At 37.5% G+C, this 27,081-nt stretch overlaps 1 protein-coding gene across 1 annotated transcript; it reads right to left on the minus strand.

Moving 5' to 3' along the window:
* Positions 1–2,924: 2,924 nt before the first annotated feature.
* On the minus strand, positions 2,925–26,450 carry LOC121387382 (cysteine/serine-rich nuclear protein 3-like). The gene is made up of 4 exons (XM_041518480.1): positions 26,271–26,450; positions 12,666–12,870; positions 8,468–8,593; positions 2,925–6,300 (listed from the first exon to the last, which is right to left on the minus strand). Exons 2-4 carry the CDS (start codon positions 12,802–12,804, stop codon positions 4,445–4,447), a joined length of 2,121 nt encoding a protein of 706 aa, XP_041374414.1. The 5' UTR covers positions 12,805–12,870; positions 26,271–26,450; the 3' UTR covers positions 2,925–4,444.
* Positions 26,451–27,081: the final 631 nt, after the last annotated feature.

The raw sequence follows: 27,081 nt of genomic DNA on the forward strand, positions 1-27,081 counted from the left end.
CATGTTTTCACAGACAGGATAGCACATACCATAACTAACATGAAATGTAAAGTACAGTTGATCTTCTCACAAGCCAAATTTCATTCATGAGTTGTGGTTGAATCAACATCAAGAAATTGGGTCTAAAGGTTTTTCCCAATGTTTGCCTGGGGGTATGGGGGGGGGGGGGGTTAGATCAATAAGGTTGAGGTGTGGGGTGGGGGTGGTCGTTAATATCAAGGGGATGAAAATCTAGATTTAGTGCCACCCAAGAACAGTTTCTGACCTTGTTTGTTGATAAAATGTTATCAGTGACCACTACGTGTTCTAAACGTGTGTTCTAAACGTGTAACGTTTTCTTGAGGGTTTTTTGTTTGTTTGTTTTAATATATTTTCATCTCTGAATACCAGCAATGTCGGTTTTGTAATCTAATCTTATTTTAGTTTTTTGTTTTTGTTTTTCAATTTTTTTTTTTTTACAAATAATGCATGACATAAGTGAAAAATGGTTTAAAAATTGACCCCCACCCCTACCTCATCAGTGTCCTGCATTGTTGATAAAATAATGAAATGACTGCACCAGCAGAGAATAAAAATTCAATGAAATGACAGTAAACTATGGAAATACAGCAAAATGAACACGGATTCCATAACAGTACAAAAAAGAAGCTCACCAAAAAATAAATTAAAAAAATTCATAATTACAATGCATGTGTTTTAAAGTATAATGATAACAGGAGAAAAAAAAAGGAAGAGGAGAGGCTGACTGATACTGAAAAGTTGCCCAATGGTGAAGAAAGAATATACATTACTTAAAATATAAATTTTCAATTATCCTGACATCCAGTTAAAAATAGTAAGAAAATGCGACAGAATTCATTTCGTCCCTGCAATACACTAGCGTCTGCACAACAGAAGTCGACATAACACCAGACATTACAATATACTAAATATACACCAAGACACAACACAGCACAAAAGACAGTATACAGAGCAACAGTCGGGCTCTGTGACTGTGTCGGGTTACGGTTGTGTTAAAATTCATATTAAACCTTTGGTTAAAGCATTCTGTAGGGCAGGGATTACTAACAGGACCGTAGGTGATTTTACACCATCCACCATCACTGATTTTATATTTAATACCTATTCAGGATATTGGTCATGGGATAGCCACCGGTACTTCCATAGATTAAAGAGAGGTCTGGTTAACATTTTGGGCGAGCTTTACCCAGCTCAAATCGCGAGCCCAATAGTTTTCCACTTACTTCATAACAGGTTTTCGCAGACCTGTTTAAAAGCAAAAATATATCATTTTCTCTTTTCGTGAATACTTCACCTGACCTTTGACCTATTGCATTTTACCCCTTGTCAAACTGGATCGAACATCCCAACAGCCAATCAGATGGCTGAAATCTTCCACTGAATCCTGGGCCAAGTTCAGCCAGACCCAGCAGAAAAACAAAAGTTCTGCTAGACTGGTTTATGCTCTTCACGGGAAACCATATGGCCATGTCGGATACCAATCAAATAGTTCGCGAACGTTAGCAAATTTTTTTCTTTCTGGCTGAACATGGGGTTGGCTAACGTGTCCGGTCATGGGGTAGAATGAATGGATGTTAACGACACCCCAGCACAAAAATACACATCAGCTATTGGGTGTGTTATGGGATAGATACATGTACGACCATAGGTCAAATCAAGTTAAAACATTTCACCCTGCCATTTGACTATTCATCACATTCACCGAGATGCATTTTATTAAGTACTATTTTAGGTATCCTAATAATATCTGGCCAGGTGCTTATAAAACTTTTAGAGTCTAGACTCGAGATTCTAACAGTCTGAGACACTAACGTCATGGCAACGCCATACAAATTGTATGCATGTGACGTCATTAGAGATTGAGTCTCGACTCTATAAAAGTTTTATAAACACGGGCCCAGGTTGTCACCTCCTGTAAAATCACAACCAGTACAAATAAGAGAATGCTGCTTTAAGACACTGACAGAAAATATTGCATACTGTATATAAACAGAGTTATTTCGATAAAACCCACAAAAAACCACCACCCTGGTACCATGATTCGCTAGATTATTAAAACTTGAAAGATAAGCAAATAAAATTTTCCGAGGGCTTTTTGTCATGCATCGCTCTTTCGACATTGTCTGCAAACCTGGGGCCTAATTCACTAAACTCTCGCAACTTTGCGATCTCGCAGTGCATGCAAAAAGACTTGCAAAGAGGATGCTTTGTTATCTTGCAGAGCCTAAGAGACATTTGTGAATTAGGCCCCTGACCATGAAAATAATTGAGGGTTGTGATTAATTGCTCCCCTAATTTAGATGATGGGGAGATTTTAAAGATACACATATTATACCATAGTGAGAATTGATATTTATTCTTTTTTGTCGTATTTCTTTTTCTTTTCTGTCATATTTCTTTTTTTCGCAAGCTAAGGGGAGCCAAACTAATCTTAGGGGAGAGATGGGGAGCTAAAGTGATAGCTCCCTTTAATGTTGAGATCTATGATTGTAAAGTCACTTAAACTTTAATTACTCAGTTTGAGTTCCATCCGAGGTACTGGGGACATTTTTCATTTCTGTTCTGGCTTCAACCCACTGAAAACATCACTAGACTCCAATAGAAAAGTATAAATCTACATACACAGATTTCATGAACCAACTTCATGGGTGCAATAATGGCTACGTCTTCCAAGAGAATGGCAAACTCATGAGGGATAATGCCCAAGCAGAGTAAGTTCTGTGTACACCAGAGTCGGGGACACTGAGATGACTTCAGGTAAATAAAGGTGCCATTTGGCCCTGTCAAGTAATTGCATGTACATGTATGCCTCAAAGAAAAATACTATGTACTAATTCTGACACACAGACATCTCCTTATTAATAACCTTTGTGCTGTTCTTAAAACAAACAAAAAACAATCTGTTACATGTTTGTGACAATTTAAAGTTTTTCTTAAAAATCAATGAATAAAAAGTGTAATGACTTGTACATCAATAACAAAGACACCTAACATGAATACATGGCCATTTGTAAGCAGTTAACATGGATATTCCTGGTGACCTCATTGTTAATGGAAAAACATAATGACGTAACCAGTAAAATAGATACATGTACACAACACAAAACATCACAGAGAAATGACAGACAAAAAATAATTTAGCACACAAGTAAATATAAGAAACTGTATATCCACCATAGAAGACGCAACTCCTGTTTGAGGGAGGTCATATTGCAAGTTTTAAAAAAATGGGTGCAGGGGATAATTTTATAACACACTAAACATGATTAAAAATGAATAATTTATGAAACCCTGTTGTAATCAAATAAAAATTAGTTTGTAATTAATCCACATTAAGTAAAAATCAGTAGTTGTGCACAAACGCCAAGTTCTTTGATCTTTGTTCAATCTATCTCTGTTCTGAATGTTAATGTTCTTGTCGTAACATAAATATAGTTATGAACATTACTAGGCATCAAAATGAGGCCTTTGTTAAGATGTAAAAAGATCACCAAACAGCATATTCATCTTAAATCGGGTATTGTAAGAAAGAACATCTCTATGACTATCATTTTATTGTATCTAACATGTTTGTTGACATTTTGTCAAGAGAAAGACAAAGATGAAACCCATTTCCACCACAATGGTTATACCTACTACTAATGCAGCAAGACAACCTTTATATGCACTTTCCCATAAACAAGACAGTACATACAAATATGTGCCTTTAATGTGCCAGTCGTAGGGGGGCACTGATAGGGATGGGGGAAAAACAACTAAGCCCAAAAGATGACCTCTTTATCAAGTGGCTGCTTAATATAGGTCAGTGTGTACTATATTAAGATGATTTAAGAGCACCATGGTTAATTTTTACAATAATTTGCAATATTAGATTTAAAAGACCAATTGTGTCCTTTGAAGACAGGTGGCCACTTGAGCAGGTTTGACTATACATGTATATTAGTCAACACGTAGTTCAGTAACCTAATGTGATTTACTAATTAATTTCAATGATCATTAGTAATGGCCAATAAACTCTTTCATTCATTAGCAACTTGTAACAATGTTGATAGTCAAAATTTGGAAAAGAAAATGCATCCTGATATTTTATACACGTACAAACATTTTGTTCAGTATCGCGCTGCGATTCGCTATGCAAGTTTCAGAGATTGCTACACACACAATTTTAAAACATTAAACAGGAACTGCTAATCAAATTTCATTTGACCAGAAAATATCGCTAATCAAGATTTTTGAAAAACAATGTTCCTTTTTTTAAACAGCCTGTCCGGCTACCATTAAAATACAAATTTCCAACCCTGCCTTGTCTATGTAAATGATTTTATAATTTAAAAAAATACTAATAATAAAAAAAGTTTTCTGGTGGATACACATTGCACATTACGACGACACACACGTACGAAAACAATACCACGTATGAGTATCATACGGCCACAGCCTCAGTGACTGAATCGACAACAATATCGACAAAGTTCGAACTGCTCGTCTTTTCAGTCTGTGACTGCGATCCATAGACACCATTCTCCATTAACAAGTCCAGTTTCGTCTCTGTGATCGTGCTTGATTTGAACAAACCACTCACAGCCACCGCCGATGATGATGATGATGTTGATGATGATGTCGACGACATATCTGATGATGCCGACGAATCCGTTCCATCAACGTGACCGAATTCCGAGAACGCGTCGACGAGATTTTGTGACTGAGAAATGAATTGCGACGATGACGCAGATGACGCAGATGCATCAGACTCTATCTGAAAGTCGTCGTACGAGCTAGCGATGGCCTCGTGGTTGAGCGCGTCGGCTACGACAATGGCGCCGTAGTGCTGCCGGTCCATGTGCGACGAGATCAGCGGACACTTCTTGGCAAGCTGGTCCCGCGTTGTCGTCGTCATGGTGACGTAGGTGGAGCAGTCTGCCCGGTTGGCCGCCGGCTGCGCCGAGGACGCGATGTTATTGTTTGTGTACGACGGGGGTTTGTGAATCGGGTTCAGCATCCCCGAGATCGGTTGCAGCTTCTGGTTGTTATGGTGGTGGTTGTGGTTGTTACTGTTGTGGTGGTGGTTGTTGTTTTGACAGCTGGAAGAAGTCAGATTTGTGTAGCCCGAGCTGAGATGCGAACATGATAACAGTGAACCGTCTTTCGCCACGATGGATGATGATGACGACGCGCAGTAGCTATGGTTACCGCCGATGACACCATCGACCGACGCCATCGTCGTGAGATTCTGGTATGACTTGGGGAAGTCTGAGCTCTCCAGAGAATTGCTGTTGTCGCTGGAACAGTCGCTGGATTCCGAGTACGACGTCTCGTCTTTGAACGTGAACACAGAGTTTGTGGGTTCCGTTGAATACACTTCCTCCTCGCTGTCATTGAACAACATCACGCGCGGGAGTGGAGGGGCTCCGGGGATATGAGTGCTAGTAACAGTGAACGGTGCACCGTTTAACACCTGTTGATGATGATGTTGTTGCTGCTGCTGCTGATGTTGTTGTTGTTGCTGCTGCTGAGCTTCCATCGTTGCAAACTGCACCTCCTGCATCATAATGTTACACACTTCAGTGTTCTGACAGTCGCGACAACTGCCTTTCTCATTGCTGTTAAACATCGACAGATCCACATTCCCATTATCAACACCACCATCATCATCGTCGATAACACCACCACCATCATTATTATTACTATTACACACGTTCCCCGAATTGCCATTTTGTTCCTGACCGTAATTATTCGACTTCACGGGACTATCTTTCTTCTCCAATTCCAACCTCATCAGAGTGTGGATAAAATGAGTCCGAACTCTGATCGGATTGAACTCGATCCGACCCGACGTATTCCCGCACCCGTCTTTGCTACACCCACAGGGAAACGACAGCCGATCCACCTGACACTGAATCCCACCCAAACTGCACGTGCACGTGTCCGGGTCGCAGAAAACCTTACAATCGCACCCGCACACCTCCCGCGAAACCCGGATGTCCCGGCACTGGTCTTTCTCGACGTTCTCGATCTTTCGAACGCCGGACGACCGGAGCATCATGCGTCTCTGCCGGATGGGCACGGGCTGGAGGAAGTAGTACTCGTCGTATTCGCCCTCCGATTCGCTGTCCGAGGAAACGTCGGGACTGTTGGGGTCGGTCGTGTTGAGGAGTGGGCTCGGATACATCTTTCCCTGGCGACGCTGTTCGGCGAGGATCGAGCGGTGAATCCGTTTCTGCTCCTTGGCGTATGATTTCATCGAGAACTCCTCGGCAGTCAAGTGTTTGTCGGCCATTCCTGAAATATACAGCAAACAGAGAAAAGTGTTAGGTGAATTAATTATGTAGACAACTGAAATCTGTTTGTCGGCCATTCCTGAAATATACAGCAAACAGAGAAAAGCGTTAGGGAAATTAATTATGTAGAAGTCTGAAATCTGTCATGTGTTTGTGGGCCATTCCTGAAATATATAGCAAACAGAGAAAGTGCTAGGGAAATTAATCATGTAGAAGTCTGAAATCTGTCAAGTGTTTGTCGGCCATAACTGGAATATCATTCAATATTTATGATAAAACAAACTAATATTACATACACATATGAAAACAATTTAAAGACATACGACCGGCTACATATGTACATTACATACATTTTAAAACAACTCGTAAGATAAATCGTATCTAATAATAAAGTCAAAATAATGTGCCAATGACCTACACAATACACTGAAATTAAGTGCACAAACCAACAAGAAAATCAATATAAAGTGCAAAATGACCTGTGCGATGTATTGAATTACAGTATGCACATCATTCATTCATTTCAACTTATTTTTGTGCTTATATCCAGGACAGTGGGTTAGTGGTTAGTGTGCACACCAACATCAAGGAAGGAAGGAAGGAAATGGTTTGTTTAACGATGCACTGAACACATTTTATTTACGATTATATGGCGTCGGACATATGGTTAAGGACCACACAGATATTGAGAGAGGAAACCTGCTGTCGCCACTTCATGGGCCACTCTTTTTGATTAGCAGCAAGGGATCTTTTATATGCACCATCCCATAGACAGGATAGCACATACCACAGCCTTTGGTGTAACAGTTGTGGTGCACTGGCTGGAACGAGATCAACCAGCTTTCAGTCAGACAGGGGTAAAATACTCTTTGTTATCAACCAAATTCCATTATCTTATTAAGCATTGTCCATGACCCTGATAATTACAAATATTACATTGTGATGCTGCCATTTTCAGCTTATGCTATTTCAAATGGTGGGACACTAATTGGAATCACTTTTCATTTTCCATAAATTTTCATTACCCAACTCAAAATTCCAGGCCTGGAAAACACCCAAGTTACACTTTTCCAGATTCTATGACCCAAACGAATCCTGGTGGTTAAAGTAACAGAGCCTAATTTTTAAACACCATGAGATATTTTTCACCAGAGTAACGACGTAATTTTAACAAGTGACGCCATGATATGAGGTTGCTTTTTCAATACAAGCTCAGAAAATGCATGTGAAATATGACATAATTTCTTCATCTCCTTCTAGTTGTGGTTGAAATATTTTGAGACGGTCCTTGTTATTTATAAAAAAAATATTACACTCACATGTGAGTTGTACTGATTTGACGAAACGAGTGTCAGAATTTATGTATTACCCACACTCTCGCAATACAACAATCCACTTGTTTCGTCAAATCAGTATGATACACAAGCTCGTATAATAGTCTATATATGAAGAGTTTCATCGCAAAATGTGATAAACCCCACTATACACACTCAATCCTAAAAACGTTTTATTCCAAACCATTATAAACACTACGTCAGTTTCTCTGCAATCTGCGATATATCCTCAGACAATTGTATCGCATTTTGCTGAAAACTGAATTTGAACTTGTGTTTGTCTACGTATGAACAGTGTCTGAGTGGTGTTCGCACAATGGTTTTTAATATGGTGTTTATCACGTTTTGCGATTAAACTCGTCATATATTTATCCCTATTTATACCTCACAGACTTCAGTTTCACTACATTATAAGTTTACCCAGATGTCTTACAAGTCTGTAGATTAAAGAGACAGACCCGTGTTTTTAAACACTGAGGCATATTTTTGACTATTATAGCAGTTTTTGACAACTCAAATCATACTTTATTTTTAAAAACGCACGTGAGTCTGAGAAGTAACAGTTATGGAGTCGTGTTTTAGTCTATTTTTAGAGGGTATTTCACCATTTCAAAGTCACAGACTCATGTTTCTCTCATTTCTAAATTTATCCAAATGTGTTATAGGTTTGTAGATTAACTAAACTTAATGTTAATTTTCATGGGTTGAAACTAGGGTATGTCCTTTTGACCAAACTTAGTGTCCATTTTCATGGGCTGAAACTATAGAGTATGCACCTTTAAGACCTGACCGGAGAAAAAAAAAACACTTCAAGGACACAGTAGATTTACTTACCAAGTGTTGAACCACCTTCACTCGGGACACAAATAAATCCCTGCGTTCGCGGGAAGTAGTACACGTTGACACCAGCAAACTTGACACTTTTCTTAGATTTAGATTTTTTGTTTGGCTGGTTCATTCCTGAAAAGAAAATTTAAAAAGCATATAAAAACAAGAACATCATGAGGCAAATTTACGAAGCTTGTTTTTTCTTGAACGTAGGTGTGTAAGCATTGTAAATGTATGTAGTTACAGGTGCGTAAGACATAAAACAGGCTACGTAAATGCAGCCCTATATCTATTAAGTAGTGTAAATAAACATAGGATTCATCAAGCCAGGCTATTTGATAAAGTTTATTGTTTTACTGCTTCAACAACAATATCCTAATCCCCCGTCACGAGTAATAAACTAGCTCTTATACGGCTAGCTCTGGCACTCGCCAGTTACAAATTCTGAAAGCAGTTGGCAAATTTTATTTTAGTTTGGCGAAATAATTTCATGTAATAATTGAAATTTTTTACAAAATAACTGACAATTTCTGCAATTTTTGAAGTTGAATAAACAATTTGGCGAATTGTTTTGCTCACCCAGAGATAGCCATGTGTTAACAATCTCTTCAACCAATGAAATTAACATGTATGTTACAGTCAAGAAAACATTGAATAATCAGCAAGATCTCGCCATTTCAGGGGAATGATCGCTGTTGCCCCCTATCACTCCCCTCAGACTAAATAGCTCCCCATAAGTTAAGGGACAATTAATCACTCCCCACAAATTTTTTCACAAAGTCCTCTTATTGTTTTTTTTTTTTTTATTAATACATAACCTGATCTTTTATCAAAGTTTTTTTTCATATTATTATTTTTTTAATTATCACAGTGCCTCCTTAGCCATCTGGCCTTTAAAATCCATCTCATCTATTCCTCATCTGGCAGCTCTTTCTGTTTCAAATTCTTTTGCTGTCCAACTCCATATCCCAGTTCTTGTCTTTTGGCTATCCATGCCACACCTGCCATTTCCCATCAGTATTTAACTGTGGGCTTAGTCTGACCACTCAGATCTGAACAGATCAGGCCCTTTTAAGGGCCCCTATGGACAACCTAGGGAGACAAAACAACGCCATCTAGGTCCAACTACTCTCGACTCACTAATTTCAAAACTATATGTTGCTCCCTATTTTTAATTTTTGGCGGACCGTTAAAAATTGTGCCTAATTTCCTTCACAAAAATGTGCACCCTTTCTCTCTGGCTTAATCCTACGGGAGTTTCCAAATTCCATAGCACTACACCACTCTCTACCTGTTACCGGCTCCGGTCAGGCTGCTGGTGCTCTCTTGCACCACCCAGTGCAGGCCAAACCCCCTCCTACCCACCCCACCTTTCATGTTCTGACGGGAGGAGCTGGCCGAGGCTGGCACCTGTGCCCATGACAGGCGTGCACTACCACGGCTTGTTCCGAATGTGCAGGTTAAACACTCTGACATGACCTGACCACTTCTGAGTGTTCAGTAGTTACACCTACTATACTCCCCTTGTACCGGCAGTCGTTAGTGTTGTGCGTGAAGACTAGATTTATTAGCGGCAGAGGACGAGGATGCCAGGTGGGTGCAGGGAAGTACAGAAGGACTGTACATGTGCAGGTAATTGAGACAGGAAGGTGATGGTTCAGACAGCTCAGAAGACAAAGAGCCAGCTTTGACAGGATTTGAACCAGTCGTCAGCTTGACTGTCCAGCAGCTTATTCTCTGGACCACAGAGCTGACTCTTTTCAATCCAATTTCATTTTCATATTAAGATGAGTTAAAGTTCAAGTTGGTATTGCTTAACGACACCACCAGAACACACTGATTGATTCATTAATCATCGGCTATTGGATGTCAAACATTTGGTAATTCTGACACATAGTCATCGGAGGAAACCCGCTACATTTTCCCATTAGCAGCAAGGGATCTTTTATATATGCACTTTCCCACAGACAAGAAAGCACATACCACAGCTTTTGACCAGCTAGAACGAGAAAAAAACTCATAACAGTTGAATGGATCCACTTAGGTGGTTGAAACCTGCAACGCAAGCACCCCAACTGAGCACTCAACTGATTGACCTAAATCCCACTCCTCATTAAGGAACAAGGGCAAAAACTGACCCGATCCCATGTACCGATTGACCTAAATCCCACTCCTCATTAAGGAACAAGGGCAAAAACTGACCCGATCCCATGTACCGATTGACCTAATCCCACTCCTCATTAAGGAACAAGGGCAAAAACTGACCCCATCCCATGTACCGATTGACCTAAATCCCACTCCTCAGTAAGGAACAAGGGCAAAAACTGACCCCATCCCATGTACCGATTGACCTAAATCCCACTCCTCACTAAGGAACAAGGGCAAAAACTGACCCCATCCCATGTACCGATTGACCTAAATCCCACTCCTCACTAAGGAACAAGGGCAAAAACTGACCCCATCCCATGTACCGATTGACCTAAATCCCACTCCTCACTAAGGAACACGGGCAAAAACTGACCCGATCCCATGTACCGATTGACCTAAATCCCACTCCTCAGTAAGGAACAAGGGCAAAAACTGACCCCATCCCATGTACCGATTGACCTAAATCCCACTCCTCAGTAAGGAACAAGGGCAAAAACTGACCCCATCCCATGTACCGATTGACCTAAATCCCACTCCTCACTAAGGAACAAGGGCAAAAACTGACCCCATCCCATGTACCGATTGACCTAAATCCCACTCCTCACTAAGGAACAAGGGCAAAAACTGACCCCATCCCATGTACCGATTGACCTAAATCCCACTCCTCACTAAGGAACAAGGGCAAAAACTGACCCGATCCCATGTACCGATTGACCTAAATCCCACTCCTCACTAAGGAACAAGGGCAAAAACTGACCCGATCCCATGTACCGATTGACCTAAATCCCACTCCTCACTAAGGAACAAGGGCAAAAACTGACCCCATCCCATGTACCGATTGACCTAAATCCCACTCCTCACTAAGGAACAAGGGCAAAAACTTACCCCATCCCATGTACCGATTGACCTAAATCCCACTCCTCACTAAGGAACAAGGGCAAAAACTGACCCCATCCCATGTACCGATTGACCTAAATCCCACTCCTCAGTAAGGAACAAGGGCAAAAACTGACCCCATCCCATGTACCGATTGACCTAAATCCCACTCCTCAGTAAGGAACAAGGGCAAAAACTGACCCCATCCCATGTACCGATTGACCTAAATCCCACTCCTCAGTAAGGAACAAGGGCAAAAACTGACCCCATCCCATGTACCGATTGACCTAAATCCCACTCCTCACTAAGGAACAAGGGCAAAAACTTACCCCATCCCATGTACCGATTGACCTAAATCCCACTCCTCACTAAGGAACAAGGGCAAAAACTTACCCCATCCCATGTACCGATTGACCTAAATCCCACTCCTCACTAAGGAACAAGGGCAAAAACTGACCCCATCCCATGTACCGACTGACCTAAATCCCACTCCTCACTAAGGAACAAGGGCAAAAACTGACCCGATCCCATGTACCGATTGACCTAAATCCCACTCCTCAGTAAGGAACAAGGGCAAAAACTGACCCCATCCCATGTACCGATTGACCTAAATCCCACTCCTCACTAAGGAACAAGGGCAAAAACTGACCCCATCCCATGTACCGATTGACCTAAATCCCACTCCTCACTAAGGAACAAGGGCAAAAACTGACCCCATCCCATGTACCGATTGACCTAAATCCCACTCCTCACTAAGGAACAAGGGCAAAAACTGACCCCATCCCATGTACCGATTGACCTAAATCCCACTCCTCACTAAGGAACACGGGCAAAAACTTACCCCATCCCATGTACCGATTGACCTAAATCCCACTCCTCACTAAGGAACAAGGGCAAAAACTGACCCGATCCCATGTACCGATTGACCTAAATCCCACTCCTCACTAAGGAACAAGGGCAAAAACTGACCCGATCCCATGTACCGATTGACCTAAATCCCACTCCTCATTAAGGAACAAGGGCAAAAACTGACCCAATCCCATGTTAAGATGAATTTTTCATTAAAGAACAAAGGCAAAAATAGTGACCCACTTATTTTTTTAGCTAACTGATTACCAGAACATATGGGGAAATAGTTTTAAAAAATTTAAATGTCGTTATCTAGAAATGTGACCTTCACCTTCAGACTGCGCCATCTCAGACGTTGGCACGTCGATGCTGCTGTTGGTGGCGCCGCTCTCGTTGCTGCACTCGTCACTCTCCGAGGTGGGCGGGGTTGGCGAGGATCCGCCCAGTGCGTCAAACTTTCTCTTGGGCATCTCGTCTTCCTGTCACCGGGCCACGGACCAAACGTAGACACGGACAGTTTCACCCGGTCATCACATCTGAGAAAGAAAAAATAAAATAAATAATATTTATTAAATAAATAAATAAATATTAGCCACCCCCTCCTTAATCGTATACTGTATTATTAGACCACTCACCCTGAAATTTTTTTATTAGACCAATTAAAACTGAGGGACACACCGCTTCACCATGTCATGAGATTTGAGAAATTGTGGGTTTTTTATAACAGATCAGATAAAACTTAGAGATGGGCGGGGTTGACGAGCAATCCATCCAAGATCGTGAGATTTGAGAAAAATCAAACAAATATTAGACCAGTTAAAACTTAAGACTGTTTCACCCTGGACGTCATGAAATCTACGAAAAACAATAAATTATTAGATCTAAGAAAGAAAAGAGAAATTAATTCAGCTAAAACTTAGTGAGAAAGAATAAAAATTATTAGACCAGTTAAAACTTTGAGACAGTTCAATAGATTTGTTTTTATTTAACCAGTTAAAATTTACACAAACAGCCCACCATGCCATGAGAGATCAAAAATCAAAAACATTATTACACCAGTTTAGGGTATGGATTTGTACATCCAAAATTAACATTGTTTTAATACAAAGGTTAGACAGTAATTTAAACATTCCTGTTAAAGACGCATAACAGTGAAAAAATTAAGTCAACCATCATTCATTAATCAGTACCGGTAAGTATATCAAATGTGGATGCTTTTCTGTGACCACGAAGGATAACATTCAAGGAATCACACACAAAACAAAAAAGAAAAAAAATAGAACAGAAGTACTAATTACATAATAAAGGCAAAAATAAAGTTTTATTGAAAAAAACACCTTAATAAATTAAATAAAAACAATGATTCAGTTTTTTTACTATCAGTAGAGCTTGGATCAATCAATTACCAATTGTTATAAAGATTAGTTACATGAAAGTCAATACATACATGTATTTACCTTAATTATAATATAATTTAATACATTTACATTCATTTCAAATTATAATTTCAATAATGTATGTACATTTATTTCCAACTGCAAATTAAATTTAGCATACAGGTACATACATATTTATTTTAAACTCTAATTAAATTATATTTTCCGTACCCATCTACATTTACAAGTTCCAACACTGGCTTATCACCTAACTGACTGATCATCACTGTGATCACTATGTATCACATAACACACAAACTCCGCCTTCACTGCCACCAACATCGAATTCGTCCCATTAACACATTTGACCAATCAACACCGTAACAAAGAACTCAGAAAGCAGTTTCAAATAACACACCAATAATCAACTTACCACTATATAACAATGATAATCCCTTTATCACAATTATCTCTATCACTGGGTCACCAACCAATTAAGATTAAACTCTTGAATCATAATAATCCACCAATTCTTAGAATTAGCCGTCCTAATCTACGTTCCTCTCCTTCCCTGATCTGGCCAAAAATATCCCCATCTGTCCCTTGCTCAGAAACATCCTATTTACTGGATGATAATGTTGGTTGCCATGGAGATACGTCCCATTTCTCTGCGATTTGCAGATCCGACAGTTCTGGCCCATTGAAAAAGATTGGCAAAAATCAATATTTCCCCCTGTAGACGTGGCAGCCTGGCTCGGCACTGATCAATACCGCCAAGCTACTCCAAATAGCGGACTATTAATCAACAGAGATTTCAGTATATTACTGCCATGGATTAACCCTCTTAAATAACTTTGGGACCAGATAACCGGTCCCATCATGTAAAAATGTAAACTGGTTCATGTTAAGTTAACTTGTAACCTGATAAATATATAAATTTGTACATTGTGTGGTGAAGCTAATTAAAATAATTGTCTATTTAAAATAATTTTGGTGTATTATTTCCATGGATTAACCTTGTGAAATAACTTTGGGACCAGATAACCAGTCCCACTATGTAAAATGCAAACCGGTAAATGTAAAGTGAACTTGTAAACTAATAAACGTGGAGTGAAGCTAATTAAAATAGCTGACTATTAATTAAAAATAATTTTCGTGTCTTATTCACACGGAGTAACCCTCTAAATAACTTTGGGACCAGATAATCGGTCTTATTAGAACCCAATAAATGTATGTGTATTCCGTAAGGTAAAGCTGTTAAAACAACTGTCCATTAACATAGCAATAATTCTGGTTAATTATATAGAGATTATTATACAATCTTGTGTGTCGTACTGATTTTATGAAACGAGTGTCCAGATTTTTTTATTACCCGAGCGAAAGCGAGGGTAATACATGAATCCTGACACGAGTTTCGTAAAATCAGTAAGACTCACACGCAAGTATAATAATTTCTTTATTATCCATATTATTATTGTTGTTTTCTTTATGAATAACAAGACCCAACTCAAAATGTTTCAGTCACAACTAGAAGACAACGACTAAATGATGTCATATTTCAAATGCACAGTCTGAGCTAGGATTGGAGAAGTGTCATGTTATGACGTCGCTTCCCAAAATTACATCATTCTGGGCTAGCTCTGGGTGAACACAAAGTTTCGCCAAATTATTTATTAAATTTCAAAAAAGACAGAAAACCAGTTATTTTCTAATAAAATATAGTAAAATTATTTTGCCAAATCAAAATGAAATATGGTGATTGCCAGAGATAACTGTGTCATTACACTTGTTATTACACGTGTGCTTCGTATGATTATTAACTCGGTCATGTTGAACCATATGGATAATACTTCCTCAGATTAACCCTCTAAATAACTTTGAGACCAGTTATCCAGTCAGTGTACAATGACCTGTATCCCAATACTGCATGGTTTTACCATTCAAATTAACTGTATATCAATTGTTAAAGGTGCAGACCCTAGTTAGTTTCAACCCGTAAAAATGGACACTAAGTTTGGTTAATCTACAAACCTGTAACACATTTGAATAACATTACAAAAGAGAGTGAAACAAGAGTCTGTGATTGTTGAAACAGTGAAATATTGTTTAAAATAACTTAAAGCTCGACTCCATAATTGTTATTTCTCAGACGCACTGTATGCATTTTTAAAAATATGAAAAACGCATTTTGTGGTATTAGAAACACCAGAATGACCAGAAATACTTCGGTTGTACGGAAATGGATAATCTAAACAATAAAATAGAAGTAATATTTGATTTCAGTGATCATAAATGGCTCTAATAGTGAAAATAATGCTATAGTGTTTAAAACTAGGGTGTGACCCTTTAATATTTTGGGGGTATTATGTCCATGGATTAACCATATAATTGACTTTGAAACCAAACAATCACACCCACATCGTAAATGTAAACCAATAAATGCAAAGTTATCTTGCAACATAATAAATGTACATGTGTATGAATATTAAATGGTGAAGCTAATTAAATAAAGTTAAAGCTTGCTTTGTTTAAGAGTACAATCATTTGTTTAAGAGTACAATCATTTGTTTAAGAGTACAATCATTTGTTTAAGAGTACAATCATTTGTTTAAGAGTACAATCATTTGTTTAAGAGTACAATCATTTGTTTAAGAGTACAATCATTTGTTTAAAAGTACAATTAAAGCTTGCTTTGTTTAAGAGTACAATCATTTGTTTAAGAATACAATTAAAGTTTGCTTTGTTTAAAAGTACAATCATTGGCTATTGGATGTCAAACATTTGGTAATTTTTTTAGATATATAGTCTTATAGAGGTCATCCATTAGAAGAAAGAAAGAAAATGTTTTATTTAACAATGCATTCAACACATTTTATTTAGGGATAATATCACTGTGTTTCATTGTTAATGATAAGGATTTATCACAAAATTTAGATTTAGGGACGAGATGAAATTACTACACCTATTAGAAGTATCTGTGAGACATTTTATAGTGTTTTATTAAAGAAATCCCACAAATATAAAAAAAACTATTTAATTATCTATTCTCCGTACTTACGATATTCAATGAAAACGCTTGTAGCTGTATTAAGTAAAAGTATGATATAAAAAAAAAATTCATTCTCTTCGCATGATTTCACCGACTTAGGAGCAAACCAAATGGCAAATTTATCAGCATTGTAATCTGTCTTTTCAACATGATTTATTGTCATACAGAAAGAAAGAAAGAAGTGTTTTATTTAACGACGCACTCAACACATTTTATTTACAGTTATATGGCATCAGACATATGTTAAGGACCACACAGATTTTGAGAGGAAACCCGCTGTCGCCACTACATGGGCTACTCTTCCGATTGGCAGCAAGGGATCTTTTATTTGCGCTTCCCACAGGCAGGATAGCACAAACCATGGCCTTTGTTGAACCAGTTATGGATCACTGGTCGGTGCAAGTGGTTTACGCCTACCCTTTGAGCCTTGCGGAGCACTCACTCAGGGTTTGGAGTCGGTATCTGGATTAAAAATCCCATGCCTCGACTGGGATTCGAACCCAGTACCTACCAGCCTGTAGACCGATGGCCTGTATTTTCATACAGGATACACTAAAAGAAATATTTTCGTTGGCTGTTAATTTCTGTTACAAGACATATGGATATGATTGGACTTTACATTTTTGAGCCGTGTTTCAACATCATATTGAATTATTTCGAGGAATTTTCCTGGTTTAATTTTGTACAAAAACCACGTTGATGGGGTAGGTCTACAAGTTTGTATCTTGCTAACATATTTTCACTTAAAATTTATATAAATACATGAAATAATATGCATTTACTAAAGGGCAAGTATTATTTTCAAAAGTTTTTCAGAATTGTGCGATATTTTAAAGCAGTTAATGTTGTTTAAAATTGCCTTTAAAAAATCAAGTCATTTCCATCATGTCTTCTTTATCAATTTTATTGTTACAAAAAGTATGTTTTAAACAAAAATAAGGTACATCAGATTGTGATATAATTAGTTCTCATGAACCTGCTTGCACCCTTTTGAGAACACAAACTAGAAGAGCAGACCACAAGAGACATGCCGGTGACTGCTGCGAGTGGTGGATGGGTGCACGTTCATTGCTGCTAACGAAGTGTTAAAATTACAATAGCATGAAATAATAACAAAATAGTAACAATAACATCATTTTCATCTGAAGTTTGTAATTTTGTTGAAAATTATTTATATCGATGATTAAATATAATAGAAGACGTGGAATTAATATACTAACGAAAACAACACACATGAGGATAAGTAACAGCATATTGGATGAGTTCTCAGAATTTTGTCATCATGAAAAATCCTATTTGCCCATGACAGCGTACATATATCGTCCGATTTATCACGAAAATTAACCAATGGAAAAAAAGCTTACATGAAAGTTGTATTAGAATTACAGTTATATGGCGTTGGACATATGGTTAAAAACCACACAGATATTGAGAATATTGAGAGAGGAAATCTGCTGTTGCCACTTCATGGGCTACTCTCTTCGATTAGCAGCAAGGGATCTTTTATATGCACCATCCCACAGACAGGATAGCACATACCACGGCCTTTGATATACCAATCCTGGTGCACTAGCTGGAACGAGAAATAGACCAATGGGCCCACCAACGGGGATCGATCCCAGACTGACTGTGCATCAAGCGAGCACTTTACCACTGGGCTACATCCCGCACCTTTTCCATTAGAAGGATCTTTTACATGCGACATCCCACAGACAGGCTAGCAGCTACAGGTACCACAGTCTTTGATATATCAGGCATGGTGTACTGGCTAGAGTGACAAATAGCCTAATGGGCCCACCGATGGGGATCGATTGCGCACCGACCAAGCATGTACCACTGGCGAATAGTTCCAGATCGCTAAGAATTGAAAATCAGTGTAAACTATTTACGGGTTAAGCAAAAAAACAAATTTAGGTGACCCAAGTTATTTTTACATAACCCGTGGCCATGAACATGTCAATAATGTCCTAAATTCAATGTCCCAATATAAAATGAGAATAAAACAACCATTCTCGAAATTCAATATCCCAATATAAAATGAGAATAAAACAACCATTCTCGAAATTCAATGTCCCAATATAAAATGAGAATAAAACAACCATTCTCGAAATTCAATGTCCCAATATAAAATGAGAATAAAACAACCATTCTCGAAATTCAATGTCCCAATATAAAATGAGAATAAAACAACCATTCTCGAAATTCAATGTCCCAATATAAAATGAGAATAAAACAACCATTCTCGAAATTCAATGTCCCAATATAAAATGAGAATAAAACAACCATTCTCGAAATTCAATGTCCCAATATAAAATGAGAATAAAACAACCATTCTCGAAATTCAATGTCCCAATATAAAATGAGAATAAAACAACCATTCTCGAAATTCAATGTCCCAATATAAAATGAGAATAAAACAACCATTCTCGAAATTCAATGTCCCAATATAAAATGAGAATAAAACAACCATTCTCGAAATTCAATGTCCCAATATAAAATGAGAATAAAACAACCATTCTCGAAATTCAATGTCCCAATATAAAATGAGAATAAAACAACCATTCTCGAAATTCTCAGAAGCCTGTAGCACTAAACAAGGAAGGAAATATTTATTTAATGATGCACTCAACACATTTTATTCACGGTTATATGGCGTCAGACATATGGTTAAGGACCACACAGATATTGAGAGAGGAAACCTGCTGTCGCCACTTCATGTGAACATCATGTGAACGCTTTACCACTGGGCTACGTCCCGCCCCTATGTAAATAAAGGGTGGTTTTTTCAGCATTTCAGATCAAATCAAATCTACTTTGTGGAAATAATTTTATGCAAACAAACAAAATAATAAACCAGATAGAAAGCTGAAAAATAACATCCCTGTTATACAGAGTAGGACTCTGAGACTAAGTACAGCGATTTAGCTCAGATTTTTCAGCATGGTCCCATGTCCCATGGGATCACTTAATCATAACTGGGATTTTTTTAAAGGCAATACACTATTAAATTAATTCATCAAAACAGACAATTACAACAAGCATTTCTGAAAGTACTGCTAAAGCATATCTCCTAACGGGCTACAACAAATATTCATATAGATCTGCTAGGTTCAAGGGCCATAATTCAATGAAAAATGGGTAAGTTACCACGAAAGTAAAACTTGATCTGTAACAGTACATGATAATGTTATGTATACACAAAATTTTAGCTCAATATCTGGAAGTATTGCGAAAAAAATTCCAGAACAAATAATTTTATATCTCCAAAATTCAAGGGCCATAAATCTGTCAAAAAAGGGGAAAATCAACATGAAATTCAACTTTGATGTGTAACAGTACATGATATAAAGCTATTTATCCAGAGCCTTGTTGCATTCGCCATTCTAACCTTCGCAGGATAAAGCCGATATGTTAAGACAGTAACCAGTTATTCCCTATATACCAGACGTCAGTTCAGTATGTTCAGGCATTATGAAACAAGTCCAACTGATATACGTGGGAGGGACAGACAGAAACCTATAGTCTTCTCCGGTTGGCTTGGCAAGAGCAGGGAGTTACCCAGGATATTACGCCAGGGTCTATGTATGATGGGATTGGAATAATTAGTGTGAGTAAATCATACTTGGGGATATTTTTCAGGTTGCTGAATGAAAATTGTTTTGTCTAATGACACCACTAGAGCACACTGTTTAAGTAATCACTGGCTATTGGATGTCAAACATTTGGTAATTCTGACTTGTAGTTATCAGAGGAAACCCGCCACATTTTTCCTAATGCAGCAAGGGATCTTTTATATGCACTTTCCCACAGACAGGACAGTACATACCATACTTTTATTTGTGGAAAAACACAGGAGTCAATTTTGCCATATAGATAGAAGGCTTGATAATGCTGTGTGAAGACACAAGACAAGAAGAAGTTTGTTTTATTTAACTACACCACTGGAGCACATTGATTAATTAATTATTGGCTATTGGATATCAAACCAGACACAAAACAAAGACATTTATTCAGTTACTGAGGCCACATGACCTAGATAACTACTTTTAAAACAAAGAATTGTGCACTACTTGTGTACATTACATATATTCAAATTAAACTGGTAAATTTATGTTTAGAAACAAGGCTATTTCTTTGAAAACACTTCATATTTTGGTTCAAAATGAATCAATTAAAAATACTGCATTACTTTATTCTTGAAACTTTTCAGTACAGGTGGACTGCGCTCTGATGAATGCATCTATAAACGTATGGTCTCTCATTGTTGTATGGGGGCAGGCTGGTATTTTGCACAAATTTGATATTTTTCTCCAGCACTAGGGGGGCAGTTGCCCCCCCCCCCCCACCCCTCCCCCCTCATATGCTTATGGATGAATGTGTGATGAGGTGTATTACAGTTCTGCTAAATGAGTCAATAACAAAGTACAGGCATCAAAGTTTAGTTGACAAGGGTCGTTCAGGTTACATGTCAAGACTATAACGGTACTTTGATCTCCACAAAATCTTCTCAAAACTACACTGGTTATAAATTTGTAGTATTCACGGCTAGATCTGGGTGAGCAGAGAATTTCACCAAATTATCTGTTAAAACTTTTTTTAAATTGCAGAAACCCTTTTATTTTCTAAAAAAATAAATATATATCAATTATTACATGAAATTATTTTGCCAAATTAAAATAAAGTTCACAACTGACGAATTTGGCAAGTGCCAGAGCTGGCCCTAAGTATTGTATGTACATGTGTATCGTCTTAGTGTTTCAAATATAAAACACACACACACACACATATACAACCGGCCATCGGTAGGTACAGGGTTTGCAGCCCGGTACCGGCTCCAACCCAAAGCGAGTTCTTAAGGGCTCATTGGGTAGGTGTAAGGCCACAACATCCTCTTCTCTCTCACTAACCACTAACCAACTAACCCTCAGTCCTGGACAGACAGCCCAGATAGCCGAGGTGTGTGCTCAGGACAGTGTGCTTGAACCGTAATTGGATATATGCATGAAAATTAAGTTGAAATGAAATGTAACATACATATACAAGAATGAGTATAAGAATGGATGTGAAATGATTTTATAGTTAGGGGATAATATCACTGTGTTTCACTGTTAACTATAAGAATCGGTATAAGAATGGATGTGAAATGATTTTATAGTTAGGGGATAATATCACTGTGTTTCACTGTTAACTATAAGAATGGGTATAAGAATGGATGTGAAATGATTTTATAGTTAGGGGATAATATCACTGTGTTTCACTGTTAACTATAAGAACGTATCAAAAAAACGTATCGTTTTTTTAGTATTGTAGTCTGTATTTTGAACATGATTTACTGTAATACAGGATACATTAAAACTATTTTTTCACTTGCTGTTAATTTTTGTTGCAAAACATATGCACATGGTTCAACATCATACTGAATTATTTCGAGGAATTTGCCTGGATTAATTTTGGCCAAAAACCACATTGCCGTCCATAATTTTCACGAGCGTACAAACCGTACCTGTGTGTGTGTGTGTGTTTGTGTGTGTGTGTGTGTAAGGGGCCAGTGTACACTTTTTTTTTTAAATGAAAAATGTCGATCAACATAGCAGGCAATAAGACACATGATCAAATTGACTGCTGCAATCGATCAGGAACCAGACCTTACTTACGGAGGGTGGGTGTTCAATGCTGCTAACAAAGTGTTACAAATTACGAAGGCACGAAATAATACTAAAATAAGAACAATAACATCATTTTGATCTGAAGTTAGTAATAGTTTTGAAAATTATTTATGATGTTTAAATACAATGGAAGGCATGGAATTAATATACTAACAGAAACAAGACATACGAGGCCAAGTGACAGCACATTGGACAAGTTTTCAGTATTTTGTCATTGTAATAAATCCTGGTTGCCCATGACAGCATACATCTATCGTCCGATTTATCATGAAAATTAACCCATGGCAAAAAGGCTACTAGAGCACATTGGTTTATTAATCATCTGCTATTGGATGTCAAACATTTGGATGTTTTGGACAGTCTTTGAAAAAACCCTGCCACCGTTTCTCATTTGCACCAAGGGATCTTTTAAGTTTTGTATGCACTTTCCCACAGACAAAACAGCACATACCACAGCCTTTGAAATTCCAATCATGGGGCATTGGTTATGATGGGGGGGGGGGGGGGAAGGGATTGATCCTACGACGGAAAGAGTTCCATATTTTCCCCACTATTGGGATATTGAATTACTGGATTACGAAATATAAACATTATGTTGGTTTTATAGAACAAATTGTTTTAAAAGATATTGTATATAACTATCGCTAACCCTAACCTTAAACTAATTCTAACAAATATTTCTTTAAAATCGTTATGGGGAAAATAAGGAACCCATGCCGGCACGTAGCCCAGTGATAAAGCGTTCATCTGATGCATGGTCAATTTGGGGTCAATTCCCGTTGATGGGCCCACTGGGCTATTTCCCATTCCAGCCAGTGAACCCCAACTGGCATATTATAATTATAAAAGCAGGACTAGCTCAGGATCAGCAGAAATTTTAACTAAGGATGTGGTATGTGCTATCCTGTCTTTGGGATGGTGTGCATATAAAAGATCATTTGCTACTAATAGAAAAAAAACCCTGATTGCTGGTGATCCCTTGCACCTGCCAGTGCAGGTAGTCCCTCCTTTGACGACCCCAACCCTTTCATGTCCTGGACGGAGGAACTGGCTAAGGCCGGTACTTGTGCCCAGAACAGCTGTGCGCTACAACAGCTTGCTCTGAATGTGCACGTCCGTCTTCGCCAGGAAAGGCGAGTGATCACTCCCGTTCCCCTCCACACTTGCCTGGAAAGTTTTAGGAGAGTGGCAAACTGATCGCCTCTCACTAAAATGTTTAATGCATTTTATTTAATACATCATGTGATTGCTCTCCTAGAATAATTTCAGGAGAGTCATCTTCAGCTCGCCTTGATTTTGCTGGTGGTGAGGACTGCACGTTAAACAATTTCTCAATTCCAATAGAAAAAAAATAGTGAGGATCCCCTCTAAGATTGTCAGAATTACCAAATGTTTGACATTGAACAGCCGATAATTAATAAATCAACGTGTATTGGTGGTGTCATTAAAGAAACAATTTGGTTTGTAAACTTTATAGATGTGCAATTTATGTATATGGGTTACTTACTATATCTGAAAGTACGTTACCAGGGGTTGAAATTTAATTTTTTTTACCACTATCCCAAAGGAATAGTGAATTTCAAAAAACACTATTCCATATAAAAATAAACAATATTGTGTAACGAACAATTGTTTATATACCAGTCTATGCATTACTGCGTACTAGCTGGAATTACAAACGAACTCACTCCAAAAATTAGTCTCGATCAAAAAGATGTTTATTTTGTACCGTTAAGTGCATGAGAAAGGTCTTCGTAGCGCGAAGATTTGTTCTGCAGAAAAATGTAGCTGAAGAAAAAGCGTAAGCGGAATAGTTGCAGGCAAGTTTCTGTATTCTGTGCTTTATTTTCACTTTCATGATGGAATATTGGAAGAATTGTTTTACTATTCCGTTTCGAAATTTACTATTTGCGGAATAGCGTACAATTCGACCACTGGTTACTGGCAAATAATTCTTGGTCATTCCATCCTAAAACCCATTTCGATCTCTGTTGTTTTGTCCTATTCACCCCCAAAAGAAACATTTATTATAGTTTTGAAGTCTTTTTTTAATTCTGTTCATTCATTATTAAATATTAGGTAATTTTCTGTCTTTGGATATTAATGCATTATCAGCTGTTTACTTTCTGTTAGCTGAGGCTGGGCGAAATCAACATAGCGTACTCAGCATTTGAACCTGAGCCAGTTAAAGCTGGGTGAAATCAACATACCATACTCGGCATTTGAATCTCAGCCGGTTAAAGCTAGGCAAAATTGCTGTATGTAGTATATTTAATAAGAAAGCACAGCACATCAGTAGTATACAGTGTGACTGTTCATAAATTAAGTTATTTATGTTGTTAATATATTGTCTGTATATTATCTAAGGCCTATACATATTTCGTGTATATGGCTCGAGTAACCGATAATGGAAAGAAACAAAATTATAACATTATTTTTATCGGTAAATATAAACAAACAATATAGACCACATTGTGTGAAATCAAAAATTCAATGGATATATAAGATACATCAATGAATAAATGTACTTTATTAACAAAATAAAACTATGGAAAAACAAAACATGTGGCGAAATGACTCGGTTTGAGGTATGAATCGACCCTGGTCAAAACAACTCGGGTAAAGTAGTAATATTACTAATAAGGGTGAAACGACCTGTTATCATGACATGACAACTTCATGTTTAATAAAGGAAACATTTTGTTTGAGTATCGCTACATAAGTTTCAGAGCTACACAACAGTGTTCGAGATTAACGGTATCCCAATATCCCGGGGATACCAGAATTCAATTTTGGATACCAGACTTCAAGAACACAGTATCCCACTGGAATACCATATAATACTAAATTCTCAGGTTGGATACCAGATTTTGAAATGTTAATATCCAACTGGGATACTGCCCAAAAAATTTAATCTCGAACACTGCACAAGTTTAAAATATTTAAACTAATTTTAATCAACTTTAAATTGATTAGAAATATCGCTAATCAAGATTTTGAAAACAAAATGTTCTCTGGTAATAGAATACTAATTTAAGAAAGATATGAATACACTTTGTTATGAACCAAATCTCAAAACTCTCCATGACACTTTAAAGGAATTTTCCATGCGTTCATTAACATATTCTAATAATATTTCACTAACAGTGTTTTGATAACAAATGCCAATCTTAAGACCTTTTTATTTGTAAAAATTAATAGATTAATCATCAATACATCACATCAATTAGAGGCACAATCATTTCAAGATATTTGTCCCTGGAGGCTGGGTTATTTAAACACTGGCAAAAATATTTCAATGACATCCTAGATCTTTATTTACATATCATATGTAGCTATGGATTTTTCAGAGGCTAAATTATACTGTGTGATAATGATACACATTTCAAATCATCATTTCCGATTTAGTTTTTATTATTTTTAGTAATTTTTATTCCAAAAATACAAAAGTAAATATTCACATAATGAAGTTAAATGATAACATTAAACTGTAAAATAAATAGATGTTAAACATGTAAGCTGTAGCAATAATAATCCAGGCGATCACAAATTTTCTCAGGCTAAACATCTGTCAAATGTAAACAAAGGATTGACTGGGAAGATGATATCATACTCATAGTCCACCACATCGTTAATGGACACAATACGTAACTACCAGGAAATAACTGTTATATTATGAATTAATTCCAACAGAAAACGGTTCATACACTAAAAGAGACTAGATCAGCAGTTTTACGTAAAAACCCCACGAAGTAAAGGGGAGACAAAAAAAATCTACGTCCTCGTCTAAACACGACTTCGCCTCGGCAGACAATGTCTGGCAATCGCGAAAAAAAATTACTCACCGAAAACTTCACACATCGTGAGGTAACGGGGAATCACGCCGTCGGAAGCCAGCCTAGTGGATGTTTAATTGCCCTATGCACCATTCAAGACTCTAGCCACTATAATACGGATGAATTAATGGGCTTGAGTAGCCTACTTGATAATCTATATGAACGTGACCTTCTCAATCTGTAAAGAACCCAGCCTCGTTGCAATCATAAATTATTACTCCACGTCTAAATAGTACCAACTTTATATGGTGCATTTGAAGGATTTTGAGAAATATTGCGCATAAGATTGTACAGTAGGACTTGAAAACCAGATTAACATTTAAGGAAATTAATATATTACAAAACATCAAGTATTGATCAAAGTTTAATATTAATGCGCCGTGCGCAGTCCTCAATTTTCAGGTATGTTTGACGTCACGGGATAACTCATGTCCGTTTTCACAAAGCCCATATATGGTGGAATGTTCCAATAGATTTTGTAGGGAAATAACTAACAAACTAGGAAACAAACATGGGAACAAATTACAATCATGATTAATGCTATGTTACTAATTACAATATTTTTCATACAATTATATATTTTGGCACAACATAAACAAAATACGTTTCCTTTTAACAAATTATTAACATATAAAGTTACTGCACTACCCATGCTGCAATCAACTAACCTTAGGTCAAAGGTCAAACGTGCTATTGTTTGTTACTCCACGTGGTATATTTGTTGTTAACATGTATTTTTTAATTAAGCTAATCAAACTAACTTTTTATAAATGTTGCAAGAGTAAACGTTAAACATTATGAAGAATCCAGGTTTGTTATC

This window comes from Gigantopelta aegis, chromosome 13 (genome assembly GCF_016097555.1).
Source record: "Gigantopelta aegis isolate Gae_Host chromosome 13, Gae_host_genome, whole genome shotgun sequence".
Classification (NCBI taxonomy): domain Eukaryota; kingdom Metazoa; phylum Mollusca; class Gastropoda; order Neomphalida; family Peltospiridae; genus Gigantopelta; species Gigantopelta aegis.

Bases quoted from the DNA above. Each gene is read 5' to 3' on its own strand.
- LOC121387382 (XM_041518480.1), bottom strand. From the start codon at position 12,804: ATGCCCAAGAGAAAGTTTGACGCACTGGGCGGATCCTCGCCAACCCCG. The intron at 8,594-12,665 runs GTGAAGGTCACA...TTTTCTTTTCAG, and splicing joins TGAGATGGCGCAGTCTGAAG to GAATGAACCAGCCAAACAAA. The intron at 6,301-8,467 runs GTAAGTAAATCT...TGTATATTTCAG, and splicing joins TGAAGGTGGTTCAACACTTG to GAATGGCCGACAAACACTTG.